At 37.6% G+C, this 21592-nt stretch overlaps 14 protein-coding genes across 14 annotated transcripts; 7 read left to right on the top strand and 7 right to left on the bottom strand.

Moving 5' to 3' along the window:
- Gasu_36340 (uncharacterized protein) lies at positions 1-1445 on the top strand. The gene has a single exon (XM_005705358.1). The coding sequence runs from the start codon at positions 8-10 to the stop codon at positions 1421-1423; it is 1416 nt and encodes a 471-aa protein (XP_005705415.1). The 5' UTR covers positions 1-7; the 3' UTR covers positions 1424-1445.
- A 4-nt stretch (positions 1446-1449) lies between these two features.
- Positions 1450-2230, bottom strand: Gasu_36330 (uncharacterized protein). Its single transcript, XM_005705357.1, has one exon. The coding sequence runs from the start codon at positions 2203-2205 to the stop codon at positions 1477-1479; it is 729 nt and encodes a 242-aa protein (XP_005705414.1). The 5' UTR covers positions 2206-2230; the 3' UTR covers positions 1450-1476.
- A 70-nt stretch (positions 2231-2300) lies between these two features.
- Positions 2301-2755, top strand: Gasu_36320 (uncharacterized protein). Its single transcript, XM_005705356.1, has one exon. The coding sequence runs from the start codon at positions 2384-2386 to the stop codon at positions 2612-2614; it is 231 nt and encodes a 76-aa protein (XP_005705413.1). The 5' UTR covers positions 2301-2383; the 3' UTR covers positions 2615-2755.
- Positions 2756-2990: 235 nt separating this feature from the next.
- Gasu_36310 (60S ribosomal protein-related protein) lies at positions 2991-3975 on the top strand. Its single transcript, XM_005705355.1, has 3 exons — positions 2991-3230; positions 3284-3550; positions 3596-3975. Exons 1-3 carry the CDS (start codon positions 3049-3051, stop codon positions 3900-3902), a joined length of 756 nt encoding a protein of 251 aa, XP_005705412.1. The 5' UTR covers positions 2991-3048; the 3' UTR covers positions 3903-3975.
- Positions 3976-4000: 25 nt separating this feature from the next.
- On the top strand, positions 4001-5935 carry Gasu_36300 (importin alpha). The gene is made up of 5 exons (XM_005705354.1): positions 4001-4389; positions 4456-4790; positions 4844-5053; positions 5109-5697; positions 5755-5935. Exons 1-5 carry the CDS (start codon positions 4062-4064, stop codon positions 5901-5903), a joined length of 1611 nt encoding a protein of 536 aa, XP_005705411.1. The 5' UTR covers positions 4001-4061; the 3' UTR covers positions 5904-5935.
- Positions 5936-5937: 2 nt separating this feature from the next.
- Gasu_36290 (kinesin family member) lies at positions 5938-9880 on the bottom strand. The gene is made up of 2 exons (XM_005705353.1): positions 8324-9880; positions 5938-8270 (listed from the first exon to the last, which is right to left on the bottom strand). The coding sequence occupies exons 1-2, from the start codon at positions 9839-9841 to the stop codon at positions 6090-6092; spliced, it is 3699 nt and encodes a 1232-aa protein (XP_005705410.1). The 5' UTR covers positions 9842-9880; the 3' UTR covers positions 5938-6089.
- A 149-nt stretch (positions 9881-10029) lies between these two features.
- On the bottom strand, positions 10030-11090 carry Gasu_36280 (uncharacterized protein). Its single transcript, XM_005705352.1, has 3 exons — positions 10686-11090; positions 10314-10623; positions 10030-10262 (listed from the first exon to the last, which is right to left on the bottom strand). The coding sequence occupies exons 1-3, from the start codon at positions 10936-10938 to the stop codon at positions 10160-10162; spliced, it is 666 nt and encodes a 221-aa protein (XP_005705409.1). The 5' UTR covers positions 10939-11090; the 3' UTR covers positions 10030-10159.
- Positions 11091-11110: 20 nt separating this feature from the next.
- Gasu_36270 (uncharacterized protein) lies at positions 11111-12275 on the top strand. The gene has a single exon (XM_005705351.1). It carries the CDS (start codon positions 11139-11141, stop codon positions 12174-12176), a length of 1038 nt encoding a protein of 345 aa, XP_005705408.1. The 5' UTR covers positions 11111-11138; the 3' UTR covers positions 12177-12275.
- A 12-nt stretch (positions 12276-12287) lies between these two features.
- Gasu_36260 (mitochondrial alternative oxidase) lies at positions 12288-13650 on the bottom strand. Its single transcript, XM_005705350.1, has 4 exons — positions 13301-13650; positions 12843-13249; positions 12684-12792; positions 12288-12628 (listed from the first exon to the last, which is right to left on the bottom strand). Exons 1-4 carry the CDS (start codon positions 13625-13627, stop codon positions 12404-12406), a joined length of 1068 nt encoding a protein of 355 aa, XP_005705407.1. The 5' UTR covers positions 13628-13650; the 3' UTR covers positions 12288-12403.
- Positions 13651-13710: 60 nt separating this feature from the next.
- Positions 13711-15245, top strand: Gasu_36250 (uncharacterized protein). Its single transcript, XM_005705349.1, has 3 exons — positions 13711-14209; positions 14261-14391; positions 14451-15245. Exons 1-3 carry the CDS (start codon positions 13916-13918, stop codon positions 15073-15075), a joined length of 1050 nt encoding a protein of 349 aa, XP_005705406.1. The 5' UTR covers positions 13711-13915; the 3' UTR covers positions 15076-15245.
- A 14-nt stretch (positions 15246-15259) lies between these two features.
- Positions 15260-16710, bottom strand: Gasu_36240 (fused signal recognition particle receptor). The gene is made up of 5 exons (XM_005705348.1): positions 16388-16710; positions 16019-16332; positions 15913-15972; positions 15656-15861; positions 15260-15593 (listed from the first exon to the last, which is right to left on the bottom strand). Exons 1-5 carry the CDS (start codon positions 16697-16699, stop codon positions 15340-15342), a joined length of 1146 nt encoding a protein of 381 aa, XP_005705405.1. The 5' UTR covers positions 16700-16710; the 3' UTR covers positions 15260-15339.
- Positions 16711-16719: 9 nt separating this feature from the next.
- On the bottom strand, positions 16720-17600 carry Gasu_36230 (uncharacterized protein). Its single transcript, XM_005705347.1, has 2 exons — positions 17400-17600; positions 16720-17343 (listed from the first exon to the last, which is right to left on the bottom strand). Exons 1-2 carry the CDS (start codon positions 17510-17512, stop codon positions 17049-17051), a joined length of 408 nt encoding a protein of 135 aa, XP_005705404.1. The 5' UTR covers positions 17513-17600; the 3' UTR covers positions 16720-17048.
- A 150-nt stretch (positions 17601-17750) lies between these two features.
- Positions 17751-19155, top strand: Gasu_36220 (ADP-ribosylation factor). The gene has a single exon (XM_005705346.1). The coding sequence runs from the start codon at positions 17915-17917 to the stop codon at positions 18479-18481; it is 567 nt and encodes a 188-aa protein (XP_005705403.1). The 5' UTR covers positions 17751-17914; the 3' UTR covers positions 18482-19155.
- A 457-nt stretch (positions 19156-19612) lies between these two features.
- On the bottom strand, positions 19613-20700 carry Gasu_36210 (uncharacterized protein). The gene has a single exon (XM_005705345.1). The coding sequence runs from the start codon at positions 20656-20658 to the stop codon at positions 19771-19773; it is 888 nt and encodes a 295-aa protein (XP_005705402.1). The 5' UTR covers positions 20659-20700; the 3' UTR covers positions 19613-19770.
- Between the last annotated feature and the right edge of the window lie 892 nt (positions 20701-21592).

Below are 21592 nucleotides of genomic sequence, written 5' to 3'. Positions count from 1 at the left end.
AACTCCTATGGAATATAAAAGATGGCTCAAAGAAAGAAATAGTCAGCAACAACAACAACAACCTAGGTCGTTACTAATAGATAGTGCTCCACCTAATAAAGTAACTCATTCTACTGAAAATGAGGAAAAGATGCATTCGTTCCTTTCCAAGTTTCAAGTGGAAAGGAAAAGGGAATCAACTGCTGACCTAAGCAACTTGGACTGGACAACACTTTCTGATAACTTGTCGGTGTTGCATCCTAATAAAACAAGTAAGAGGGATGAAGAACAAAAGTTGGTTGGAAGGAGGGAATCAACGAGGACCAGGGAAACAGAACAGTTAACTGTTCCAGTAGATATGAGTTTGAAAACAGCAATCAAGTTGGAGTTGCAAATACAAAACAACAAGCAAGGACTAGAGTGGATACAAAATCAAGTTGAACGTTTATGCTTTCAACATATATTTTATTCATCCAACGTAAACGAAGAAAACAAAGAATGGAGTAGCAATATGCTTTCTTTAGTGGACACTTTGAAACAAGTGGCGACCATCTTTACCTATCCAGCATTACAAGATACAATAGATGATACTGTTATCAGCCAACAGGATAAGACAGATGCCAGTATGTGGAGTCATTCCAACGCTTTCACAAACAAGACAAGTCATCCAGTCAAGGAGTATTGGATAGGTGAAGAATATATTCAATGTAAAAATTGGCAACTTGCCTTTCATTCGGTATATCAACAATGGAAGTTGGGTCATAACCAATCTATTTATGTTATTTTTGAAAAGTTTGTGATTATTTTCGTTTCTTTCTATTCTCAAGGAAATGACTCCCATACTTGTTTGGCTATAACAGAAAATGTTCCAACAAGAATCAAACAAGCTTTTGATAAAGCAGGTATTGAATATGAAATCAAACAAACAACAAGTATGGATATAAAACCTGGAATCCTACGAGATAATATCGAATGGCAATCAAAAGGACAAACGATATTGTTCCAAGGTCATCTCCAAGTTCATGCTCTATATGAGTTGATTTGGAACGAAATCCCTCAGTGGAGAAAACTATTCCTGAAGAGAGTTCCTACCATCGTTTCTGATAAAGAATTTCTTCATTGCAGCCTGACTAGTGCCAATATATCCCATCATGTAGACAAGTTTCATAGCGATAATCGAATCAGTATACAAATGGTTGGAGTCTTGGTACCTGCCTCTTTATACAAATTGTACGCTCAACTTGTCGAAACTTCAGTGGATCAGTGGAATATCCATTTGGAAACTGATCAAAGAACACTCGCTAGTAACAAGGCTATTCCAAATGATATACAAAAACAGTTCCAACAGCCTTTTCCTTACTTCCATCAAACTTGTGAGGAATGCTTTGCACTAGTTGAGTCTTTGGGAAAAAACCATCAACAATATCACGTGAGTTGGAAATAAGATATAGTAAGATAATGATAAAATAGATAAAAATAAATAACTTGAAATGACTTTCATGAGTTGGGAAGTAAAGTCATATTGTCATCTATCAATAGCTCAGGTGCATGTGAACTTAGATACTCTCGAAAACTACATATAGTTTCCATTCTACTGGACCCACTACGAGCTCGTATTTCTGAAGTCAACTCAAGACTTTTCGTCAGTAGTTCTTGACAGTCGCATAAGGTTACCAACAACTTCTCTATCTGTCGGATACCAGTGCTCACTCTTCTCAACTGGTCTGCCTTGGTTTCTAGTTGTTGACAAACTTGTTTGGTTTTTTCCAAGACACCATCTGTTTGTAACTGTAACTGTTCCTGACGACTGATTAATATTTCAATCATTTCTTTTTTTACAGTAGCAAGTTGATGCAAACTATTGCTGTGAAAACTTATGGAATGCTTTTTTTCGTCGGCACTCAAAACACCCTTCAAACCCACAGTGTTTCCAGAGTAAAACCTTTTCAATATTGCCATATCTGCAAGTTGTTTGGTCTCTTGTATCAACCTTATCTCGTTTGAATTATCAACTTGCAGTGGTTGGACAGATGAAAGTTGCTCCAGTTCCTGCAACAACGGATGAAGAGATGCTTCTCGCTTTCTGTGAGTATCTTGTCTTTGCTCAGGAGGAGGATTGACAGTGACAACCTGGTTGGAGCCTTTCTGTTTGTTATCCGAATAAGAACAAGTCAAGTTTGTTTTGACTTCATAAGAAGGGGTTGTTTGACTCCATTGCTGACCCATTGTGTGGCAACGGTAAAGAAAGATCTAAAAGCTAAAACAAGTTTCTAAATAGTTGCAGTTTCTTTCATATAGAATCACAAAAATACGAATACATCATAACTTTTCAAAGTTATTTAATTATTCCCTTTTTTGAAATAGGTCCTCATTGGCGGGCTGTGAAGGAATCGTTAACTTGTATATGTCAACCAACTCCAAAGAGAAACCTTTCAAGTCAATGCAAGACCAGCCAGTTGAACAAGTAGATGGTGTAGCGAGTGAGGAAACGATGACGGTAGAACAGTACCTACTGGAAAAGTGTTCGGAAAGTGTGAGAGAGTTACAACAGTGTGCAGAAAAACTCAACCAAGAACTTCTAGTCGATGCCGAAAGTTGTAAAAAGAAAATACGTGAAATAGTAGAACAAATATAGAGATAACAAAGATAGCTTTATGAAGGACAGAAACAGATACCCCGTTTTCTGGTTGCAGAGTCATCAAGTGGGATCGAATAAATAGAAGTTCTTGATACTGCACTTATTTTGATAGGGGAAAGCAGAATCTGAGTTTTCTTTATTTATAATCATTTTGAGTCAAAAGGCTATCCCATTGGTTCTCTTTCCCTATCAGTATTTTCTCCAGTGACAAATAATAGAATAACTATTCAGTTTCACAAACTAGTGCACAGTTCAATAGCACGTTTCGTAGTTCCTCTTTTCAATACGCTTCAATATCTTTATAAATTTCTACAAATAGATGAATAACCACCCTCTATGAAATAAGCATATTGGAGATAACAATATCTTAAGTTGTCGTTACATTTCTATGTGAAATGCTTTCAAAAACGATTTGAAGGCCGTACCAAAGGATGTCTTCGTCCCCTGTGCCTAGTCACCGTGTTGTTGAGGCTGTACAAGCTTTACGTGTATTAAGAGAACAAAATGATACTAAAACAAGACATTCACTGTTAAAGGATAACGAGGACTTTATTTTCTTAGTTGTCACCTTTAAGCAGCTTCCAGAAAGAAAGTCTTGGAAACCATGCGCTCTGTAAGTTGGTATTGAGTGACGTTGGTATAATTGCTTATCCACTTGGATACTAGTCCTCTGCCGCATCCTATTTATGTTGCAGGGGAATCTGAAGTTTGCTTTATTGTTAAAGACCCACAACGTCAAATCAAAGATTATATTGCTGACCACCACATCAGTGGCATAAGCAAAGTTATAGGAGTGTCCAAGTTACGAAAGAAATATTCTACGTTTGCCTTGAAAAGACAATTTGTACAGGCATATGACCTTTTTTTGGCAGACGATCGAGTTGTTCCAATGCTTGCTAAAACTCTGGGAAAGGAGTGCTTTCGAAAGAAAAAGTAAGTTTCTCACTTCATGAACCCTTCCTTACTTTGTTGTCATAGAGTTCCGATACCAATACGTATGAATAAAGATATAGGACGTGATGTTCAAAGAGCACTCAACAGAACCTATTTATTTTGTGTGGAAGGACCTTGTTCAAGTGCCAGGATAGGAAAGATGAGTTTTGACAATGACGCCATTATAGAAAATGTTTTGAGTTGTGTGGGAACTTTGTTTGAGTCAAGTCCCGGTGGCTGGGAGAATATTCAGAGCTTATTGTTGAAAACCGTAGATTCATTGGCCTTGCCTATATTTCAGAGTTATACAAAACATGAATCTGTTCTTAAAGAAACAATATGTAGCAAATAAAGCAAACGTATGACAACTTTTCTAAGCAATTGAATGACGACCCAAAAATGGAGACGCGGTGTCCATTTTCGCAATCTTAGGCAAAAGATGCAATTTCAAATGTGGGCCGAATAGAGTGGAGATTGGGCACTTTTGGTTGACTGGGTATCGCTTTCTATTATGATGGCTACGAGACAAAGTAGGCTGGAGGCAAGAAAGAAAACCTTCAAAAAGTCCATAGACACTGAAGAGTCACGTAAAAAGAGGGAAGAGCATTCTGTAGAGATTCGCAAGTCAAAGAGAGAAGAAAACCTCATGAAGAAACGAAGGGAAAAGGAAGTATCTGGAAATAGTAGTTTGGAAGTAACCAAGACTGCACAGGGGGATAATCTGAGTACAGAAAATGCTATGGCAGCAAATATTCCAAGACTAGTGCAAGGAGTATGGTCTGACTCTGTCCCAACGCAACTCGAATGTACGAAAGAGTTCAGACAACTTTTATCTGTCGGTAAGTTGAACTTGTTGGTCTCTTAAGAGAATAGTTCAGTGATAGACTGACTGTTTTTTGTCATAGAAAAAAATCCTCCCATCACCGAGGTTATCAGTACGGGAATAGTACCTAGAATGGTCGAGTTTTTATCAAGAGATGATTATTCCCTTTTGCAATTCGAAGCGGCTTGGGTGTTGACCAATATTGCTTCTGGAACTTCGGAACACACTACCACTGTCGTTGAGGCTGGTGCAGTTCCAAGTTTTGTTCGTTTAATGTCTTCACCCAATGAAGATGTAAGAGAACAGGCTATCTGGGCGTTGGGAAATATAGCTGGCGATTCTCCAGAATACAGAGACTTGGTATTATATCATGGCGCTATGATGCCACTACTTCAACAATTATCTCAACCAGCAAAAGTAAGTAACCGATTCATTTTTCAGTATTCTCATTGATATGAAACAAACAATAGCTATCTATGTTAAGGAATGCGACTTGGACCTTATCTAACTTTTGTCGAGGAAAGCCTCAAACACCTTTTGATTTGATACGACCAGCATTAAACACTTTGGCTCAGTTGATATATTCGAATGACGATATGATATTGGCTGATGCTTGTTGGGCATTGTCTTATTTATCAGATGGACCTAACGATAAGATACAAGCTGTCATAGAATCAGGGGTAAGTTTCTAAAAGTTTTTCCTCAATAGTTCATTAGATGAACTGCCATTCATAGGTTACTAGAAGACTAGTTGAGTTATTGACACATCAGAGTATCGCTGTACAGACCCCTTCATTAAGAACCATTGGCAATATAGTGACAGGAGATGATACTCAAACGCAAGTTGTGATCAACTGCGATGCATTGCCTTGTTTGAATAGTCTGCTTGGGTCTCACAAAAAGAGCATTCGAAAGGAAGCATGTTGGACTGTGAGTAATATTACTGCAGGTACCCAAGAACAAATACAAGCTGTGATAAATGCCAATATTATTCCAAAAGTGGTGGATTTGTTACAAAATGCAGAATTTGATGTCAAGAAGGAAGCTGCATGGGCTATTTCTAATGCAACTTCTGGTGGAACAATTGAACAGATTCAATATTTGGTAAAGCAAGGCTGTATACCTCCATTATGTAACTTGTTGATTGTATCTGATTCTCGTATTATTACCGTAGCATTGGAAGGTCTTGAAAACATATTGCGAGCTGGTGAAAGACTAGCCGTCAATGGTTTCAATCAATATGCATTGTTGGTGGAAGAAGCCGAAGGGGTGGATAGGATTGAGAATTTACAGACACATGTGAACCATGATATATATAGCAAAGGTAAGAATGCAGGTTTATCAAGTTGTTGAAATATATCAACTGAATATTCTCATTTAGCCTTGAAAATTTTGGAAACTTACTTTAGTGGCACGGGAGAACCTGTTGAAGGAGTTACGCCAGCTTCATCATCAGAAGGTCATTTTGGTTTTGGTGTCAATCATCATAATGTTCAAGAGCCTTTTCATTTTGGAGAGATGCAAGAATAATGATGAAGAATAGATGCACTTGTATGATGATAAAAAAATTGATTATTGTTTTATGAAAAGAAATATCAATGCATGATGAGAGGAATGCATGGACCTTGATAGGAAAAGCTTTGTTGCTAAAGATATATTTTTTTTGCCAATTTGAATAAATAGGTGTCTTCCCTTTACAAGTATAATGAAGTTTTTTTATTTATCCATCGCTGACTTGTAACTCAGTACCCTTCCAGCTGGACGTTTTAAAGAACTACAAGGTTGTGATATACTTTTCTTTTTGGTATCCAAGGGAACTTCTAGACGACTACCAAACGCATAAATAACTTTTTTGGGTCCTTGTTTGGAAGAAACTAAAGAACCCATCTGAGTAGTAGTGGTAGTAGTAGATGTTTTGTTAGGTTCTTCAAAGTGAACTCGATGTTTAACTTTGCGGTGTGGTTTCGGAGTTGCAGTTGCTTCTTTATCGGTGTCAGTAGAGGTTTCGAGAACTTTGGATGAACTACTTGACTCCACTTCTGTTTGGTTTTCCATTCGTTCTGTCAGAGGTAACCGATTCTCTTTGGAAACAGCATCCCGAGTTGATTCAGTACGGTGAATATTTCGATAAGGAGATTGGATACGATAGGGACTTGAACGCTTTCGAAGCGCCACAGGAGTTGTACTGGTACGCGAAGTATGGGATTGGTTTTCTTGTCTTTTCATTTGATCCAAACTTAGTTTCTCCTTCCATTCAGAAAGTTGCTTTTCAAGTTTTTGTAATGACTGACGACTTGTATCCAACTCTTTTTCTTTTCTTTTGTACTCTTCTGATAGACTTTGTTTATGTTCCATTTCCTGCTGTAGTTGTTCACGCCATTTTTCCAACTGTATTTCTTTTTCATGAAGAGCTTGTGTGGTTTCGTTCAGTTTCTGTTTCAAGTGGCGAATTTCTTCTTCTTTAGATGAAGCTTCTTCATAAGCTCTCGTTGCAGCTTTTGCGAAGCGAGACAACTCTTGTGATTCTGTATGTTTCGTTGCTGGACCCAACTGTATCTTATTCACTCTGCTGGCAAAATTCAAAGAAGATATGCTTTCTTGTAAGTCTGGTTCTTCAGGACTCACATTAACAAACATAAGAGTCTTAGAGTCGCCACCTAATGAGTCTTGAAGTAAAAATGTCAGCTTAGAGTTGCGATAGGGTATATGACTGTTTTTAGAAAGGAGATTCATGAAAACGTCACCCAAACATGATAAGCTTTTGTTGATATGCTGTGCTTCCTTTAGACGGTCTCCTGTCGCTTCCGAACGAGATATCCTTTCTGATCCTGCCAAGTCTACAAGATGAAGCTTGCCACTCAACTTCGTTTCATTTATCAAGTTTCGACCTTGAATCCTTAAACTAATGACCAAATGGGAACGACTAGAACGATCATTCATAGTTGTCTTTCCTTGTGAGCGATAATTGGATGCTTGTTCCATCACTTGCCATATTTGTTCGACAGAAATAACTGGTATCCAAGTCAAGTCTGGAATATAAGGCCCTTGTGGACTAAGCTTAATTTCCAGTTTCTGAGTACTCCAGGTATTACTGCCCTTGGAAGACGACGAATGAATAGACTGAGAGGATTCATCACTGCCTGCTATCAAATCATGCAACTGTTCGTTGTATATTTCAACTAGACTCATCTCAATTTCATATTGGATCTCCTCTGCTCTTTCATTTCGTATTTTAATGAGCTCTTCGATTGCTCGATAATTCACTCCACGACTGGCTTCATCACCATTCATTGTGTAGGTCTTACCACTTCCCGTTTGTCCATAAGCAAAGAGACAAACATTATAGCCATCCATCACAGAAGTTATCAAGGAGGAGGTTTCTTCGTATACTTCTTTTTGACTAGCATTTGGATAAAACACTCTATCAAACTCATAGACCTTTCCTTTTGCCATGAGACGATTCTCCTCGAGAACTTGAATTGCACAAGATGAGCGAGAAGGTCTTGGTCGACAAAAGACTCGAATGTTTCCCTTAAGTTCTTGAACTTGATTGAAAAGCCTTCGACGCCATTCGAATTCTTTTCTCCATCTTTCTTTTAATTCGTTCATTTTTTGTTGGTTTTCTAAGATAATTCGGTGTAGAATCTGGCAGTCGTGACTCATTCGCTCTTCGTTTTGAGAAATACTGGAGACAACTTCAGAACGAACTTGTTCTATCGCAGCACTCAATAGCTGAACACTTTCCTTAACTTTTAAGATGGAGCCATTTACAACGCTTTGTTGTATATTCGATGCATTATTTGTGTAACACTTGTCGTCTTGAGATTTGAACTGTAACTGACGGAGCTGTACAAGTTGTTGTTCCAGTTCCTGTTTCTTGTTCATTTCTTCTTCAAACTAGAAAAATTGAGTTTTCCATGTGTTATTCTCTCAGGTATTGAAGCACTTACTTGTAACTTTAGGGTTTCCGTTTCCTTTTGAAGTATCTTCACATCATTTTCATACTGGCTTATTTTTTCTTTCATGGTTTCAGATTCTGACCGAAGCTCATTGTTTTCTCTTTCAAAGTCTGTTAGCCTCGACCAAGTCAAGTTTTCATCCTTTCTACTCATCACGGCACTGATTCCTTTTTGTAATAACAAGGCATTAGCATGGGATAATTTAGCTTCTTTTGCATCCAATTGTTGTTGTAATTGTTGAATTTTCTCGATAAGTTCTTCTCTGGTTCGAATATCATCCATTTTCAATTCTGTATCTCCTCCTTTAGGGTCTGTCCACGAAGATGCGTTCTGTCGATAAAAGCATGGCGTTGCATTATCATTTACTGTTTTAGGAGTAGTTTTCGAGTCGCATGGCGTGAAACTCGTTATAATCTTCCGAGAGTTCGAAGGTGTATGCCAAACATCTCTGACTTTCATCATTTGACTGGTATGCCTATGAAATTCCATCTTTCTATTTTCACCATTTTCCCAAGTAATGTTTCCATTGGTTTCATCAACCACAAGATATTTGTATTGGAAATCTTCAATTTCTGAAACTTGAACTTCCAAACGCCAGTCACCTCTCCAGGCACCATCAGGAGCAGTAAACATATTCATTTTTAGTGCCTTTTGAGCGTTCCATTCACCTAGAAATTTGGCTGAACCACATACATACAAATACTGGGACTCTTGAGTGAAATAGTTGACATGAAATCGAATGACTATTGGAGAGCCATTACATTGCCATTCAACCGGCGAAATTGGATTGGAGGGAGTATGTTCTATGGGTCTTTCTATGATAGATTTACTGGTTTCTTCGTGATAAGGCGATTCTGTCTTTGGCGAGAATGTTTTCGGAGATGTTTCCTTAAGAACATTATTTTTTCCGTTGGTTGGATTGGATGCAAATAGATTCTTAGCAGGAGAACTGCTCGAAAAGATGCCACTTATTCTTCGTTGGAGGAAGCTACTTAAGGAGTTGGAATTGGTGCAAGTTGGAACCAGTTCCATCATATTATCGACATCTCTATTAAGCCATTTAGAACAATTACAAACCCAAGTTTTTTGCAAGTTTTCATCTTTTACGACGATTCTCTCCAACATCCAAGCAGAACCCCAACCTTTTCCATCGTGACGAACCATTATCTTGACAAGGTTTCCTATGTGAGGAATATCAAAGGTGAATTGATCTATACCGCCTCTTTCAAAGTTTCCTCCAGCCAAATGTTGCTCAGGAGCCGTAGTTATATCACCTATGAGTCTTATAAATATTTGCGCATCTGTACCTGCCCATCGAACGTCCGCGGTTTCTACGGTTACTCTATAAGTGTGAATATTACTGAGAGAGGAGAGGGACTTTGTAGGAATAGGAGAAATTGTACTATCTGAAGAGAAGAAAGTTGTCGCGTTTCTCCAACCCGTTGGTTTATATTTATCGGATGTTTCTGTTGTGCTTTCCGTCGAATAAAGTGAATGTTCTGCTATCATCAAATGGTTTTTTCACTAGGACAAAAAGTTTTCAATCCAATAGAGAAGCATACAAAGAACACAACGAGTGCCTACTACAAGTCACAAGAATATCAACTGCTGCCTTTGTGGGGATGAAGATTCCCGTTACTGGATTCAAATTTTGCCCATTGGCGGGTCAAAATGGAATGCAGCACAATAATGACTTGCCATTAAAAATGAATGAGACATCCTAGAAATATGAGGAATGCCTATTCAGTAATACAATAGAAAAAAACTCTTTTATAAACTATTCCAGGGAGAGATTCTCTTTTCATATGATGTATTCAGTTGCAAACTTTATTCCAATTTACCCACAAAAACTCCCAACAACAGCCCGAATCCCACCAGTAACGAAATAAAAGTCATCCATTGTATACAAAGTAATAATACTTGAGCAAACCTGGATAAGTGTTTAACCTCCCATTCGACAATATGCGATGCTTACTCTTACCATTGGCTTTGTATATACTCATTGGACTGTATCTGAGTAAATAATAAGTTGAAAAGCAAACTCATACCTATAGATATACCTGCACCATATAGAGCTTGTTGCCTGGTAGGTTTGCCGACTCGAAAAAGAGCAGGTGGGGGATTTCGAACCACCGCCTTGGGAACAGGGCCTCTAGAACTCAAAACTTTTTGGATTTCAGAGTGTGGTATTTCATAACAAAGTTGAGTAGCGTTGTAACGTGCTTTTATGGGCGTCATATTGGCCACAGCTTCAAATGACTTGGTTTCATCTTGTAAATAAAAGCAGGCAGCTAAAGAAAAGTAAACTCGATACGTCGAACAAGTACGAAGATAGCGACTTTTCTATACAAACCTTTTTTCTCTTCGAGATAAATCACATCCGCTGTTCTTCCCGAATAATCAAACCCTGTGACTTTTGCCACTCGGTATTTTCCAAAGGGGAGAGCCACTACAACCAAGTCTCCTTCTTGAATACGAGACGAAGACAAACAACACATTATGTCAGTAAGTTTGTGACACAAGCCATTTCGTTTCATATACGATATTCTAGTCGCCCTCGAGGACAACTGGTTTCTATATGACAAATGAAGTGGTCCACAAAACATGCCCAACTAAAATGTTTCTCAACCCAAAGTGAGTTACTTTTGAGCTATGTAGTCACAACCCTATTTCTGAACAAACATGTGTCTCTAAATATAACTTTTTTTTATTTAAAAGAAAAATATTTTCAAGAAAGAAACGTCACAATCCTACAAAAAATCTTTTTCTTCCTGTCCTATTGGATCAATTCAGTTAGTGGATTCCCATGTCTTGCTTTTCACTTTTTATTTCTTCTACTTTTCAAAACCAACAATGTATCCATAGTTTTATTTCCTTTAACAAGTTAAAAAAAGTAGACCACTCACCTTCATCATCTTTCAACTGTTTTTCTAAGGCTGGTTGGACTCCTTCTACTGGAACGGTCAAGGATTTTGTGACCAAACGAGCCATTTACACTCTTTGCTACTATTTTAGTGAGTTGCATGACGAATTTTCTAGAACATGGTTACTTGAGTTTGAAAATTTTGGCAACCGAGGTGAACTTCGAGACGGCTCTTATGCTTACCTGTTGAGACTATTCAAGTCGCCTATGCATATTTTTGAAATTTCAAGTGGACCCGACCCACGTTATCATTCGTATAGTCGTAAGTTTGAAATAGAAATAAGTCCTTCTTCTATAGCCATTCGACTGATGAGAGTACGAGAACAAGTAGCAGCAGAATGTGCTAGTGACTTGGCTTTGGTATCTGCAGAAAATTTGGAAATCAACAGACAGCAAATGGAGCTGTCACTCAATGTGGGTGCTGATTTGGAGCCATTGCGTAGTTTAATTTTTGAGAATGATCCTTTTACTTCGGATTCCACCCCATTGAGAACGGAAACGTATCGTAGGTTACAAGCATTGTTAACTGAAGCTGCTGTATGTGAATATCTCGCGGAGCTTCGTGAGACAAGTTATCATGACTATCTATGGTTAATGGAATATCGTGATGCAGCCAAATTATTTGGAAAATATAGGAAACACCAAGAAAAGTTTTCATCTGGATATCCTTATCTATGGAGTGGAGAATATAACAAGCAAGGGTTTCTCTTCAATATGTTGCGTTTGGCTCCTATTCAAAGAACCCATCCTGTCAAGTGGATATATCCCAATCAAATTGCTCATCGTTTAATGGAACTTCGTCTGGAAGTCGGTGAAAGATGGATACAAGAACTCCAGTCCATTCCTAGTGATCATCAGAAATTGATCTATTCTCATCTAGAATCCAGTATTCCTTCTTCTACTTCAGAAGAAGACGAATAGATGGTTAGGGATTGTTGTGAATAGAAGGAATAGAGAGAAAGGTTATTATTGTGTGTTGTATATATATATATATGCATAGAATACATACATTTGTTTGAAACAAAGCACATGATCAACAACTACTTTTTTATCTTTCACACATACTCGATACTATTCCAAAATGAGATATTACGATACATATCAACTTCTCTATACAAAGACACGCATGACTATGATTCCAATCCATCTTAGGTAGACCTATTTTCTTCTCGAAATGCTTCTTCTGGATTCACATCTCCATGTCTCAAAGCTTGTACAGGAGCTGGTTCCGAATATCTCTTTTTATACAACAAATTGGCTTTAAGATGATTGACATCACGATGATGTGCCTCATCAGCTCTTACTGCCAATACCACATCTCGAAGCCTAGCACCTTTATCCATTTGCCAATAATCGATAGCTATTTCTGGAGCCTATTCAGTAATGACCTCGGTGAATACGAATATATCCATCTCAATGACTACTTACAGGTATATTGGCATGAGTTCCTTTATCAATCTCTTGCAAGTATTGAGTATATGATATGATAGCTTCTTCTTCCAAATATCCAACAATACGATGAGCTGTTTTGGGAGAACTATTACAAAGGACATTATTCTTGATGACCCACTGAAATATTATACTTACAGTATGTAGATGAACGCATAAAATGCAAAGAAACCACCTTGAGTCAATAAAACCAAGGCTCTTTCTAGAATCGTTGGTTTGGCAATGGCCATAAAGGTCATCAAATGCATTCTTTCATTTTCAGCTTCTTCTAACAACACTCTTATCCAGCCTCCAGAAGGTTTGAATCTTCTCAACGATTGCAAGTGTTGCAACATTCCTCCAACCATTCCAGGAACAGCAGCTACAGTTTCTAATACTACAGCACGATGTCCATATCTCTTTCTGAAAAAGGCATCAGCAAACACTCTCAAAAATTTGACAACTTTTTGAGCTACTTTGTCTCGAAAGTCTATTGGGTCATGATGTCTCGTCAAGTCGACTTTTAAATTAGGTTTGTAAGTATGTTCTGGAAGAAAGCTTCTCCACTAGTATAGCTCGTGAGTTTGTCACGGTGGAATATCCATTGCATTGCTTACCTTCCAAGGATAGTCTTCAGTACTCTTATCCAAATTTTCTGATACGGGATGGTATGGCGTAATCTGTTCTGACTTTGAAGAAGATGGAATCTCTTGTTGTTGTTGCCAATAGTAAGCAGTAGTATGTAGTGGTTTGTTGTATGACAACTTGCGAGCAACATTGGTCATGGAAGACAGACTTGCATGGGTATACAACCAATTCGTATTTGTAAGCACAACACTATTTGCTGGTATTCTACCATCTTTTAAAGTTACTTGGAGCAAATGTTTGGAATAGTTACTCAATATTCTATTCCAACTGAGTGCTTTTGTGATCATCGTGCACATAACCAAAAAATGAATAAAATGATTTCCGTCCATCGCTCGTTGACATTATTATTATCATTATTCGATCCTAGTTAGGCTAGCCCATTGTAAACTTTTTGTAAGGAATGCCAATGACCTTCTTTTTATGCATATTTCTAGATTACTCTATAGAATCATATTGAATACTTGTAACTCGATAGAAAAACTCAATAAAGAATCCATAAACACATCTTACTTCATAACATCCCTATTCTTCTTTTCTTGGTTAGGGGGAGGAGGAGTGGTTCGTCGAATGATCGTTCAAGAAATATGTTTCTGGTAGTTCCCTGTCAAGTAACCACTTTGATTCCACCGTGGTTACTGGACCCTATAAAAGGACCTTATTGGGTGAAAACTTGTTTCCAAGAGTTACTTTCTGACGCTGTACTTGGTTACGAACCCAGTTTGGGTGGCGTCATACTTGCTTATGGTAACATTCGATTGCCTGAAAATGCAGTAACATGGGTAGATTATACTCCTTTTGGAAAAGTAACTTGTCAAGTCAAGGTATTGTTGTTTCCACTGAAACCTGGTCAGCGGTTGATAGGAAGGGTTGTTTTTGTGGTTCGTGGTTGATTTCGTTGTTTGGCAAATAACGAATAACTTGGAATATAGGGCGAAGATCAAGTTAGTTTGCAAGTATTTGGAGTGTTTCCTGCTGTTATAACGGTGGATAATGGGTTGAGTGACTATGCTATTTTGGATGCTGTCGACGCAGTTTCTACGGATGGGAAATCAGAGTGGAGGTAAGAAGAAGAAGAAAAATGGTTATATATGGAATACTCAGATTGGATATATTGGCTAGACAAGAAGCAGTGGAAGATCATCGAGAGAAGATCGGTATTGGGAGTTGGTTACGCTTTGAAATATTACAAGTGCAACTGGGTGCTTCGGAAAGACTTTTTTTATTACATGGAACTTTGAAAGAAACGAGAGAGCAGTTAACAGGAGAAGAAAAACTAGGATTGTTGGATGAGGACCAAGTTCGAGAAAGCTTTTCATTGCCAAGCAAAGTACAATCCAAAAGGAAAGGAAGACGTCGTTCGAATATATTCAAACAGGAAAGAACACCTCGTGAGAAGGAACCATTTTCATTTGAATATAGTTCACTGGGAGACCCACTTTTAGATGATCCTACTCTGAAGACAGTTGTTCATCACTATTTTGCAGACCATTCGCCTGAAGAAGAAGAAGAAGAAGAAGAAGTGGATAGAGACCATGAAGATACAAGAATATCTCCAACGAAGACAACTATGGAAAGTATAGGTTGCTCCACAAAAGACTCAACATCTGAGAGAAAAAAGAAACATTCAAAGAAGGATAAGAAACATGAAAGGAAACGAAAGAAGAAACATAAGAAAGAGAAAAGGAAGAGAAAGGAAGAAGAAGATAAAAGGAATCGTAAAAAGCGTAGAAAACATTCCAAATGAGAAGATGCGCAATGGCAGTGATTATGATAGCGTTAAGAATAGAATGATCGAATAGGTTTTCTATAGAAGAGACATTTTGTTATGGCTTATTTTAGAATAGAGACATTCCATCCTATTGATATCCATTTCGACACATAAATATGACCGAATGGGACTATTCTAACAGCTTGATATCATTGGTTTTATACTCAATTTTTGTTTTTGAGGAAATTGTTTTCCAAGATGAAATGAATCCTTTGCTATTTAAGAAATCAAAATAATTTTTCAATCGAATAGGAGTTGAATATACAACTGAGGATCAAAACTACGCAAATCTTCTAAACCTTCACCTACGCCTATCAACTTAACAGGCAACTTTTCTTCATTGATGATGGAAACCAAATATCCTGCTCTGCCTGTTCCATCCAATTTAGTAACTATCAATCCTGTTATAGGCATAAGGTTCTTCCATGCTTTTACTTGATTGGATGCATTGCGACCTAAAACGCCATCTAATACCAACAATATTTCATCTGGTCCTATATAAAAGAGAAAGAGAGAAGAAACAATCAGAATGAAGCCAATCAACTTTCATATTTACCTCGACCCAACTTTTTCTCCACTATTCGACACATACTCGACAACTCCTTCATAAGTTGCTCATTATTATGCATTCTACCACTCGTATCTATCAATACGACATCGTATTGTTCATTCAAAGACTTCTCCAAAGCATCAAATAGAACGGCTGTAGGTTTATATTGTTTCGGTTTGGGTATAAAAATATCCACTTGACCACGATTGGCCCTGTTATAACTTATCAATAAACAAAACAGATTGCTATATACAATGAATTACCAAGTTTCAAGTTGGTCCACTGCAGCTGGACGATAAGTATCACAAGCAACCAACAATGTCCTCAAACAAGGATAAGAATATCTAATGCCCATTTCATTTTGCTTACTTCTTGTCTTGCAATGAATACTGATATCCTAGTTTTCCAATACTAGTTGTCTTTCCCATACCGTTGGAGCCAACAAATAATAAAACGGTTGGAGGTTCCTTTGCCATCTTCAAGGAGCAGTCCACTGTACCCGATGCAATAAACTGATACAGAATTTCCTTTAAAGCAGCTTTCAAGTCTTCAACTTGTTTATATTTCCTTTCTTGAACAACTCGTCGAAGTTCCTGTAATATACTCTTGGTCGTCTTCGTTCCCAGATCTGCAGAATAGAGTGTTTCTTCCAACTCTTTCCACGGAAATTGCTCAACCTCTTCCTTTTGTTACAATAAATATGAAAGACAACCCATAAAAAGAGTAACCTTCACTTACCGAAGTAAATAAACGTTGAAACTGCTTGGACCAGTTCTCACGGGTCTTTTCTAATCCCTTTCCAAGCTTCACTACTTGATTCCAATCAGAAGATGATTTTTCCGCTATGTATTTCAACAAGTCGTTATCTTTATCGGTACTTTTACCATTCTTTTCTGCAACTTGTTCCTTCTTACGAAAAAAATCGAAAACAGCAAACGTGTATGAAATAGGCACCGAAGAGGTAACTCTCTTTTGTTGCTTTTGACACTTGAGACAACGAAAAGACAAGGGATATACAGAAACAAATAAAATGCAAGTTGATATCTTCATCGTTATTGGTCTCTCTTCTTCAGGTCAAGTGGAATCCACAGCAATAAACGTTGATGAATTATGTTTCAATGATTGTCACTTGTGAGACAAGTTTTACACTTAACATACTATGGAAACTTATCATTGGAAATACTATCCATACAACAACTATAATAAATATGTGGCAAACGAAATCCAAATATCGTAAACTATCCAACCAACCCTGGCTCAAGCTTGTCCGAAATCATCCATTGTAGCTCATTGTACTTCAACTATGCACTCCAATACGTTCTACTTACAATAATAATTTTCAGAAAAGTACAAAAGCCAAAATGCTCTATCATTTATCCTCCAGGATGACTGGACTCTTTCACCTCGTGAGGAAACCTTCGGTATTGACAAATAGCAAAATAAAACAAGAAAGGGCAATAAGCGAAAGAAATCCAACGAAAATATAGGATCGAAGTCGGTCGAATATCGTCTCACCACGTTCAATGTGGTATATATTCCAATAATAGTGTTGCCCACTGTAGACAATCAAAAAAGCTCCCATCGAAATGAGAAGAGCACCAACGACTTTAGAGATGACAGTTCCAAGTAGTTTTCCAAAGGCTAACCCCATAGTTATTGAAGCCAGTCCAGTTCTTAACCAAGATAGAAAAGTCCTGTTTCAACCCATTCACAATTATCACCAAGATAACCAAAACAAGACAGTAGATACCTTTCACTTGCAAACAAATCTCTTGCGCGAGAACCTGCATTGGGTCTTGCTTGATAAGAAAATAAGGATATCGAAGAAAGAACCGCAGTAACCTCATCCCAGGCTTTTATCATAACTGTCTCACAATGAATCCTTTCTACAAAGATTCGGTAAAATGCCTCGTTGTGATTGAAAATAAATGAAATCACATTAGTCTACACAACTGTTTCTTATTATTAATTCATTTTGGAATTGTAACGTTTCTCTAATGTTTTATATTCTTCCCTGAACTAATGTACAAAAGTATTCGTCAATTCCTTCTCATTCCCTTATAAAGTCCACTTACTTGGAATCAAATAATAAGCTTTCCGACTCCAAGTGGAATTGCATTTTGGGCAGTTGAGAGGCCAAAGGTTTTGGGCGCCAGTGGTGGGTGGAGTGGTGTTACTTTGTTGGTATCTGTTCCACTATTCAATGGAAGCGCTTTAGAAGTAGCGAGACACATCAAGTGTTGCAAAAGAACGTGAACGTAGATTATGGGGTGCTTTTCTAGCAAAGAGTTTCAGAGCAACGGGAAGAAAAAGTACGGAGTGGTTTTGATAGGCTTGGATGGATCAGGAGCAACAACTATATTGTATTTTCTAAAGCTTGGAAAGCAAATGATGACAATGCCGACCCTGGGTTGCAACACAGAAACAGTACAGTACGGAGATAACGAACTGGTGATATGGGACATCGGGGGTCTTGACAAGGTGCGATCCTTATGGTCAGAGTTTAGCAAGGACGCACAAGGAGTTATATTCGTAGTAGATTCATATGACCGAGAAAGAATACCCCAAGCTAAAGAAGCACTATTCAATTTTCTAAGAACACAAAAGCAATCTGACCGTAAAGTCCCTTTGCTGGTCTTTGCAAATAAGCAAGACAAGGAAGGTGCTTTAGCACCAGCAGACATTGCAAACGAATTAGAACTTCACAAACTGGCACTTCAAAGTTATCAGGTGGTTCCTTGCTCAGGAAGAACAGGTGAAGGTCTCTCGGACGGTATGAATTGGTTATTGACTGAAATCAACAAGAACGTAAACTCTGGAGACCGCAAGTAGTAAAGTAGCTGTTAGAAAAGCTTCATGTTACAAAATAAACTGCTGGTTTGTTATTTGTTTGAATGTCACCAAAACTGGTGGCTGCTGCTTGGTTGAAATGGATAAGATTCCTTTTAGGAATATCTTTGCACAATTGGAAAGTTGTCTGGTCTTGTGTTACTGTGGTTTGAAGCGAAACCAACTATAGGAATTCCGGATTGGTGAAGGAAACATTGAAGTAAACTTACTTGTAACTCGAAACTTTCTCCAAACAGAACGAAGAACAGTCAAGGAGAAGGTGTCTTTTTGAAAACTTTTACAATTCACCCACCGTGCTTGGCAAGTTTGTTATACGATAAAAGAATCTTATTTGTTCTTCCATAAGAAACCCGTTTGAAACACTTGAACAGATAGACTACAACGAAAATAGTTCGCTGATAGGCCGGACATTCAAGGTAGAATATTCTGTTCTTACTTGTAGCAACGTCTATATTTTGTACGATATTACTGAAGTTTTAGTCTTCGAATTCTCGTAAATTTTGCTTGAATATAATATTTGAAGAAACTGTAATGCTTGGTTTTTCTCAAGTCTTTCTTGAGTGTTGTTATCAGTGAAAGTTTTCTACATATAGGTTTGCTATTTAGAATTGTATAATCCGAACAGTTACGAAAGCGAGCAAGATGAGTTTACCTTCTCATTGGCGCAGCTCAAAGTGGGTGTAACAGTGTAGAAGGATTTGCTTCGTCTGTGTATGTGACTGAGTTTCGTTTTGGAATTTTTTAACTTGGGTTGAACTGGCATTTTACAAAGATCATCCTCAACTGATATTTAACTCTCAAGTTCCCTTGAATTTTCAAAATTTTTCCAACACCTTAAGGTTGTTGAAATCCTACCTGAGGATGACTTTTTTCTCGGAGTAAAGATACATAGACGTATTTTAACAAGGCAGTTCAATTTGCAGAAAATATTCCCCAAAAATCCTCTTCTTAAAATCTGCTTTCGTATACTTTTCTATATATCGAAACAATGTTATTTTTGATATGCTGTCCTTTTTTTAAACGTTGGGTCTGTTTCAAACAATTGGTGTCAAGTCATATTTGTTCTCATATGCCATTTGTTGAAATGTGCATTGTGAATGTAGAATTAACATTCATCGGTTTCTTAATTTTATTAGTACTGAGTTGCTAGTCACTGAATTGATTTTTGTATCGTGGATAGAAGGTTTACATTGCATAACGCTATATATTGTCTTGAATCAATTGCAAATGAAAATAACGTTGGTGAATTTTTATATGATAAAACCAGAGTTTTATTTTTGTTGTTTATCCAATAAACTTTGAATATGTCTCCTTACGTTGGTTTTTTGATATGTTTTGCACTGTGAGGTTACAGGACAAATGCCAAGACAGTGACTGCAGAAGAATTTATCTTTTGCAAACATGCAAGGCGGCACATTGGGTTTTAGTAAGTAGTAACGATAGATGCAAAATTGGCATATTGACTTGCGACACCTGTGATACCACCTATTGAAACAGGGTACCAAATGAGCTCTGATGGAACTTCTGTTGCATACATGGCACCATCGGGATGGTTTTTGGGTTTTGTAAGCTCTTTCTAAGCTCTTTCTGTAGGTAGCTGGAATGTATTTACTGCTTGCCAAGGAAAATATTGCATTATTCACCTTATATGGCCTGCCTTTCTGTCTCTTGCCTGCCATCTCTTCCCGATCCTGACAAATTTGTTTGCTCACTTGCCTTTGTCGCTCTTCATTTTCTTCCTGCTTTGTTTTCATACTTGAGTTGCCAGAGCTAATTAAAGTATAAGAGTAGGAGGATTCATGTGATGACATTGGAAAGGCTATAGAATTCTCCTCAATGCTGTCATCCTTATATTGTGTAAAATAGCTACCCAAGTCTGAAAAGGAGTTATAAGACTTTGTAAATGTTTCTATCATCATAGAGTCATGTGGTATTAGAGAAAACTCGCTGGAGCTATCTGTCACAGAATATTGCGTTAGTAGAGGCTTCTCTTCAACTTCACTGTTCATAGAAACCTGCAAAGCCTTTCTAGGCACGTAGTTTTGTTCTAAATTCTGTTCCAAGTTCATTGGAAGACTCAAAGGGGTCAATTGAAGTAGCAATGTAAAAAATACAAAGCTTAATCCGAATCTGAGCCAAATAGATATTTTAGAAGTCATACAATTAAAATCCAATCTGGGGTTAGTCTTGTGGTCAATCGTTCCTGTCTCGTGATCATGTGCGTTTCGCTTTAATTCATAATTTCTACTGTTAATTCAATCCCTGCAGGATGCCGATACAACCAATCGGGATTATTGTTGTTTACAAAAGAGTTAATGATAGCATTTTAGTTCAAGAATATACGCCTTCATTCGCAAAAACTATATTTTTGTGGATTGTCAGTCATCACATATACGACAAAGTTAACTTCTCTGTGAATGACCATAATCGAGTTGTTAAAAGGGGAAGGCAAAAGGAATGAATGGTTGAGAAGGCTGCAAGTATGTAAGAGAAGAGTTTGACGTCAATTATGGATAGTTGCACAATTTTGGACTTGCACTTCTTATGATCCATTCTTCCCCTGTCAAGTCTTCTTTGAAATTTGCTATGAAGTATTTCAGAAAAGATGTCTTCTTGTAACTGACTCGATCCTTCTCATTGCCTTTATATTGTGTTCTTATGCTATATTTAGAGAAAACATATCTGCTTCGGATATTCTTTGGTCCTTACTGATATGTAAAGACTTTCTAGACTTTAGTGTTGGATGAAAGGTGGCCTTGTTCTGGTGCTGATTCTTCAAAACAAGTGACAGAAATATTTCCAAAGAAGAGAGCAGGAATCGCAACAATCGATATTATCCATGGAAGGAATCAGTAATACAGATGCTACAAATGTTGTCTTAACTCTATTGAGTGTAGCTCTAAAAGAGGACGGTGGAGCTTGCTAGACTGAATTTTGCTGTGAGCATGATGCAGAGAATGGCTCTTGCATTTCTTTTTCCACCTTCCTCATCATCTAACTATATAGCTGAAAAATGTTGTATTCTAATCTATTGACAAACAAAACTATACAACTTTTCAAAAGCATCCTTATCGAGTGGTTTTCTAACTCTTT

This window comes from Galdieria sulphuraria (assembly GCF_000341285.1).
Source record: "Galdieria sulphuraria unplaced genomic scaffold scaf_30, whole genome shotgun sequence".
Taxonomy (NCBI): Eukaryota; Rhodophyta; class Bangiophyceae; order Galdieriales; family Galdieriaceae; genus Galdieria; species Galdieria sulphuraria.
Note: the sequence above shows the minus strand (reverse complement) of the source record. Positions and strands in the feature narration are given on the sequence as shown.

What these genes read in the sequence shown, in the direction of transcription:
- Gasu_36330 (XM_005705357.1), bottom strand. Translation starts at nt 2,205, where the DNA reads ATGGGTCAGCAATGGAGTCAAACAACCCCTTCTTATGAAGTCAAAACA.
- Gasu_36250 (XM_005705349.1), top strand. Translation starts at nt 13,916, where the DNA reads ATGTTTCTGGTAGTTCCCTGTCAAGTAACCACTTTGATTCCACCGTGG. An exon ending in TAGGAAGGGTTGTTTTTGTG is followed by an intron (nt 14,210 to 14,260) that starts GTTCGTGGTTGA and finishes CTTGGAATATAG; the next exon opens with GGCGAAGATCAAGTTAGTTT. An exon ending in GATGGGAAATCAGAGTGGAG is followed by an intron (nt 14,392 to 14,450) that starts GTAAGAAGAAGA and finishes TATATTGGCTAG; the next exon opens with ACAAGAAGCAGTGGAAGATC.
- Gasu_36310 (XM_005705355.1), top strand. Translation starts at nt 3,049, where the DNA reads ATGTCTTCGTCCCCTGTGCCTAGTCACCGTGTTGTTGAGGCTGTACAA. An exon ending in TCTTGGAAACCATGCGCTCT is followed by an intron (nt 3,231 to 3,283) that starts GTAAGTTGGTAT and finishes CTTGGATACTAG; the next exon opens with TCCTCTGCCGCATCCTATTT. An exon ending in GAGTGCTTTCGAAAGAAAAA is followed by an intron (nt 3,551 to 3,595) that starts GTAAGTTTCTCA and finishes TTGTTGTCATAG; the next exon opens with AGTTCCGATACCAATACGTA.
- Gasu_36230 (XM_005705347.1), bottom strand. Translation starts at nt 17,512, where the DNA reads ATGATAAAAGCCTGGGATGAGGTTACTGCGGTTCTTTCTTCGATATCC. An exon ending in GATTTGTTTGCAAGTGAAAG is followed by an intron (nt 17,344 to 17,399) that starts GTATCTACTGTC and finishes GGGTTGAAACAG; the next exon opens with GACTTTTCTATCTTGGTTAA.
- Gasu_36210 (XM_005705345.1), bottom strand. Translation starts at nt 20,658, where the DNA reads ATGACTTCTAAAATATCTATTTGGCTCAGATTCGGATTAAGCTTTGTA.
- Gasu_36220 (XM_005705346.1), top strand. Translation starts at nt 17,915, where the DNA reads ATGGGGTGCTTTTCTAGCAAAGAGTTTCAGAGCAACGGGAAGAAAAAG.
- Gasu_36260 (XM_005705350.1), bottom strand. Translation starts at nt 13,627, where the DNA reads ATGTGCACGATGATCACAAAAGCACTCAGTTGGAATAGAATATTGAGT. An exon ending in CTGAAGACTATCCTTGGAAG is followed by an intron (nt 13,250 to 13,300) that starts GTAAGCAATGCA and finishes GAGCTATACTAG; the next exon opens with TGGAGAAGCTTTCTTCCAGA. An exon ending in TATGCGTTCATCTACATACT is followed by an intron (nt 12,793 to 12,842) that starts GTAAGTATAATA and finishes CCTTTGTAATAG; the next exon opens with TTCTCCCAAAACAGCTCATC.
- Gasu_36280 (XM_005705352.1), bottom strand. Translation starts at nt 10,938, where the DNA reads ATGTTTTGTGGACCACTTCATTTGTCATATAGAAACCAGTTGTCCTCG. An exon ending in TTATCTCGAAGAGAAAAAAG is followed by an intron (nt 10,624 to 10,685) that starts GTTTGTATAGAA and finishes ACTTTTCTTTAG; the next exon opens with CTGCCTGCTTTTATTTACAA. An exon ending in GAGTATATACAAAGCCAATG is followed by an intron (nt 10,263 to 10,313) that starts GTAAGAGTAAGC and finishes ACACTTATCCAG; the next exon opens with GTTTGCTCAAGTATTATTAC.
- Gasu_36270 (XM_005705351.1), top strand. Translation starts at nt 11,139, where the DNA reads ATGTCTTGCTTTTCACTTTTTATTTCTTCTACTTTTCAAAACCAACAA.
- Gasu_36300 (XM_005705354.1), top strand. Translation starts at nt 4,062, where the DNA reads ATGATGGCTACGAGACAAAGTAGGCTGGAGGCAAGAAAGAAAACCTTC. An exon ending in CAGACAACTTTTATCTGTCG is followed by an intron (nt 4,390 to 4,455) that starts GTAAGTTGAACT and finishes TTTTTGTCATAG; the next exon opens with AAAAAAATCCTCCCATCACC. An exon ending in CCATGATATATATAGCAAAG is followed by an intron (nt 5,698 to 5,754) that starts GTAAGAATGCAG and finishes ATTCTCATTTAG; the next exon opens with CCTTGAAAATTTTGGAAACT.
- Gasu_36240 (XM_005705348.1), bottom strand. Translation starts at nt 16,699, where the DNA reads ATGAAGATATCAACTTGCATTTTATTTGTTTCTGTATATCCCTTGTCT. An exon ending in TTCAACGTTTATTTACTTCG is followed by an intron (nt 16,333 to 16,387) that starts GTAAGTGAAGGT and finishes TTGTAACAAAAG; the next exon opens with GAAGAGGTTGAGCAATTTCC. An exon ending in GTGGACCAACTTGAAACTTG is followed by an intron (nt 15,862 to 15,912) that starts GTAATTCATTGT and finishes AAGTTATAACAG; the next exon opens with GGCCAATCGTGGTCAAGTGG.
- Gasu_36290 (XM_005705353.1), bottom strand. Translation starts at nt 9,841, where the DNA reads ATGATAGCAGAACATTCACTTTATTCGACGGAAAGCACAACAGAAACA. An exon ending in CGGAAACCCTAAAGTTACAA is followed by an intron (nt 8,271 to 8,323) that starts GTAAGTGCTTCA and finishes CAATTTTTCTAG; the next exon opens with TTTGAAGAAGAAATGAACAA.
- Gasu_36340 (XM_005705358.1), top strand. Translation starts at nt 8, where the DNA reads ATGGAATATAAAAGATGGCTCAAAGAAAGAAATAGTCAGCAACAACAA.
- Gasu_36320 (XM_005705356.1), top strand. Translation starts at nt 2,384, where the DNA reads ATGTCAACCAACTCCAAAGAGAAACCTTTCAAGTCAATGCAAGACCAG.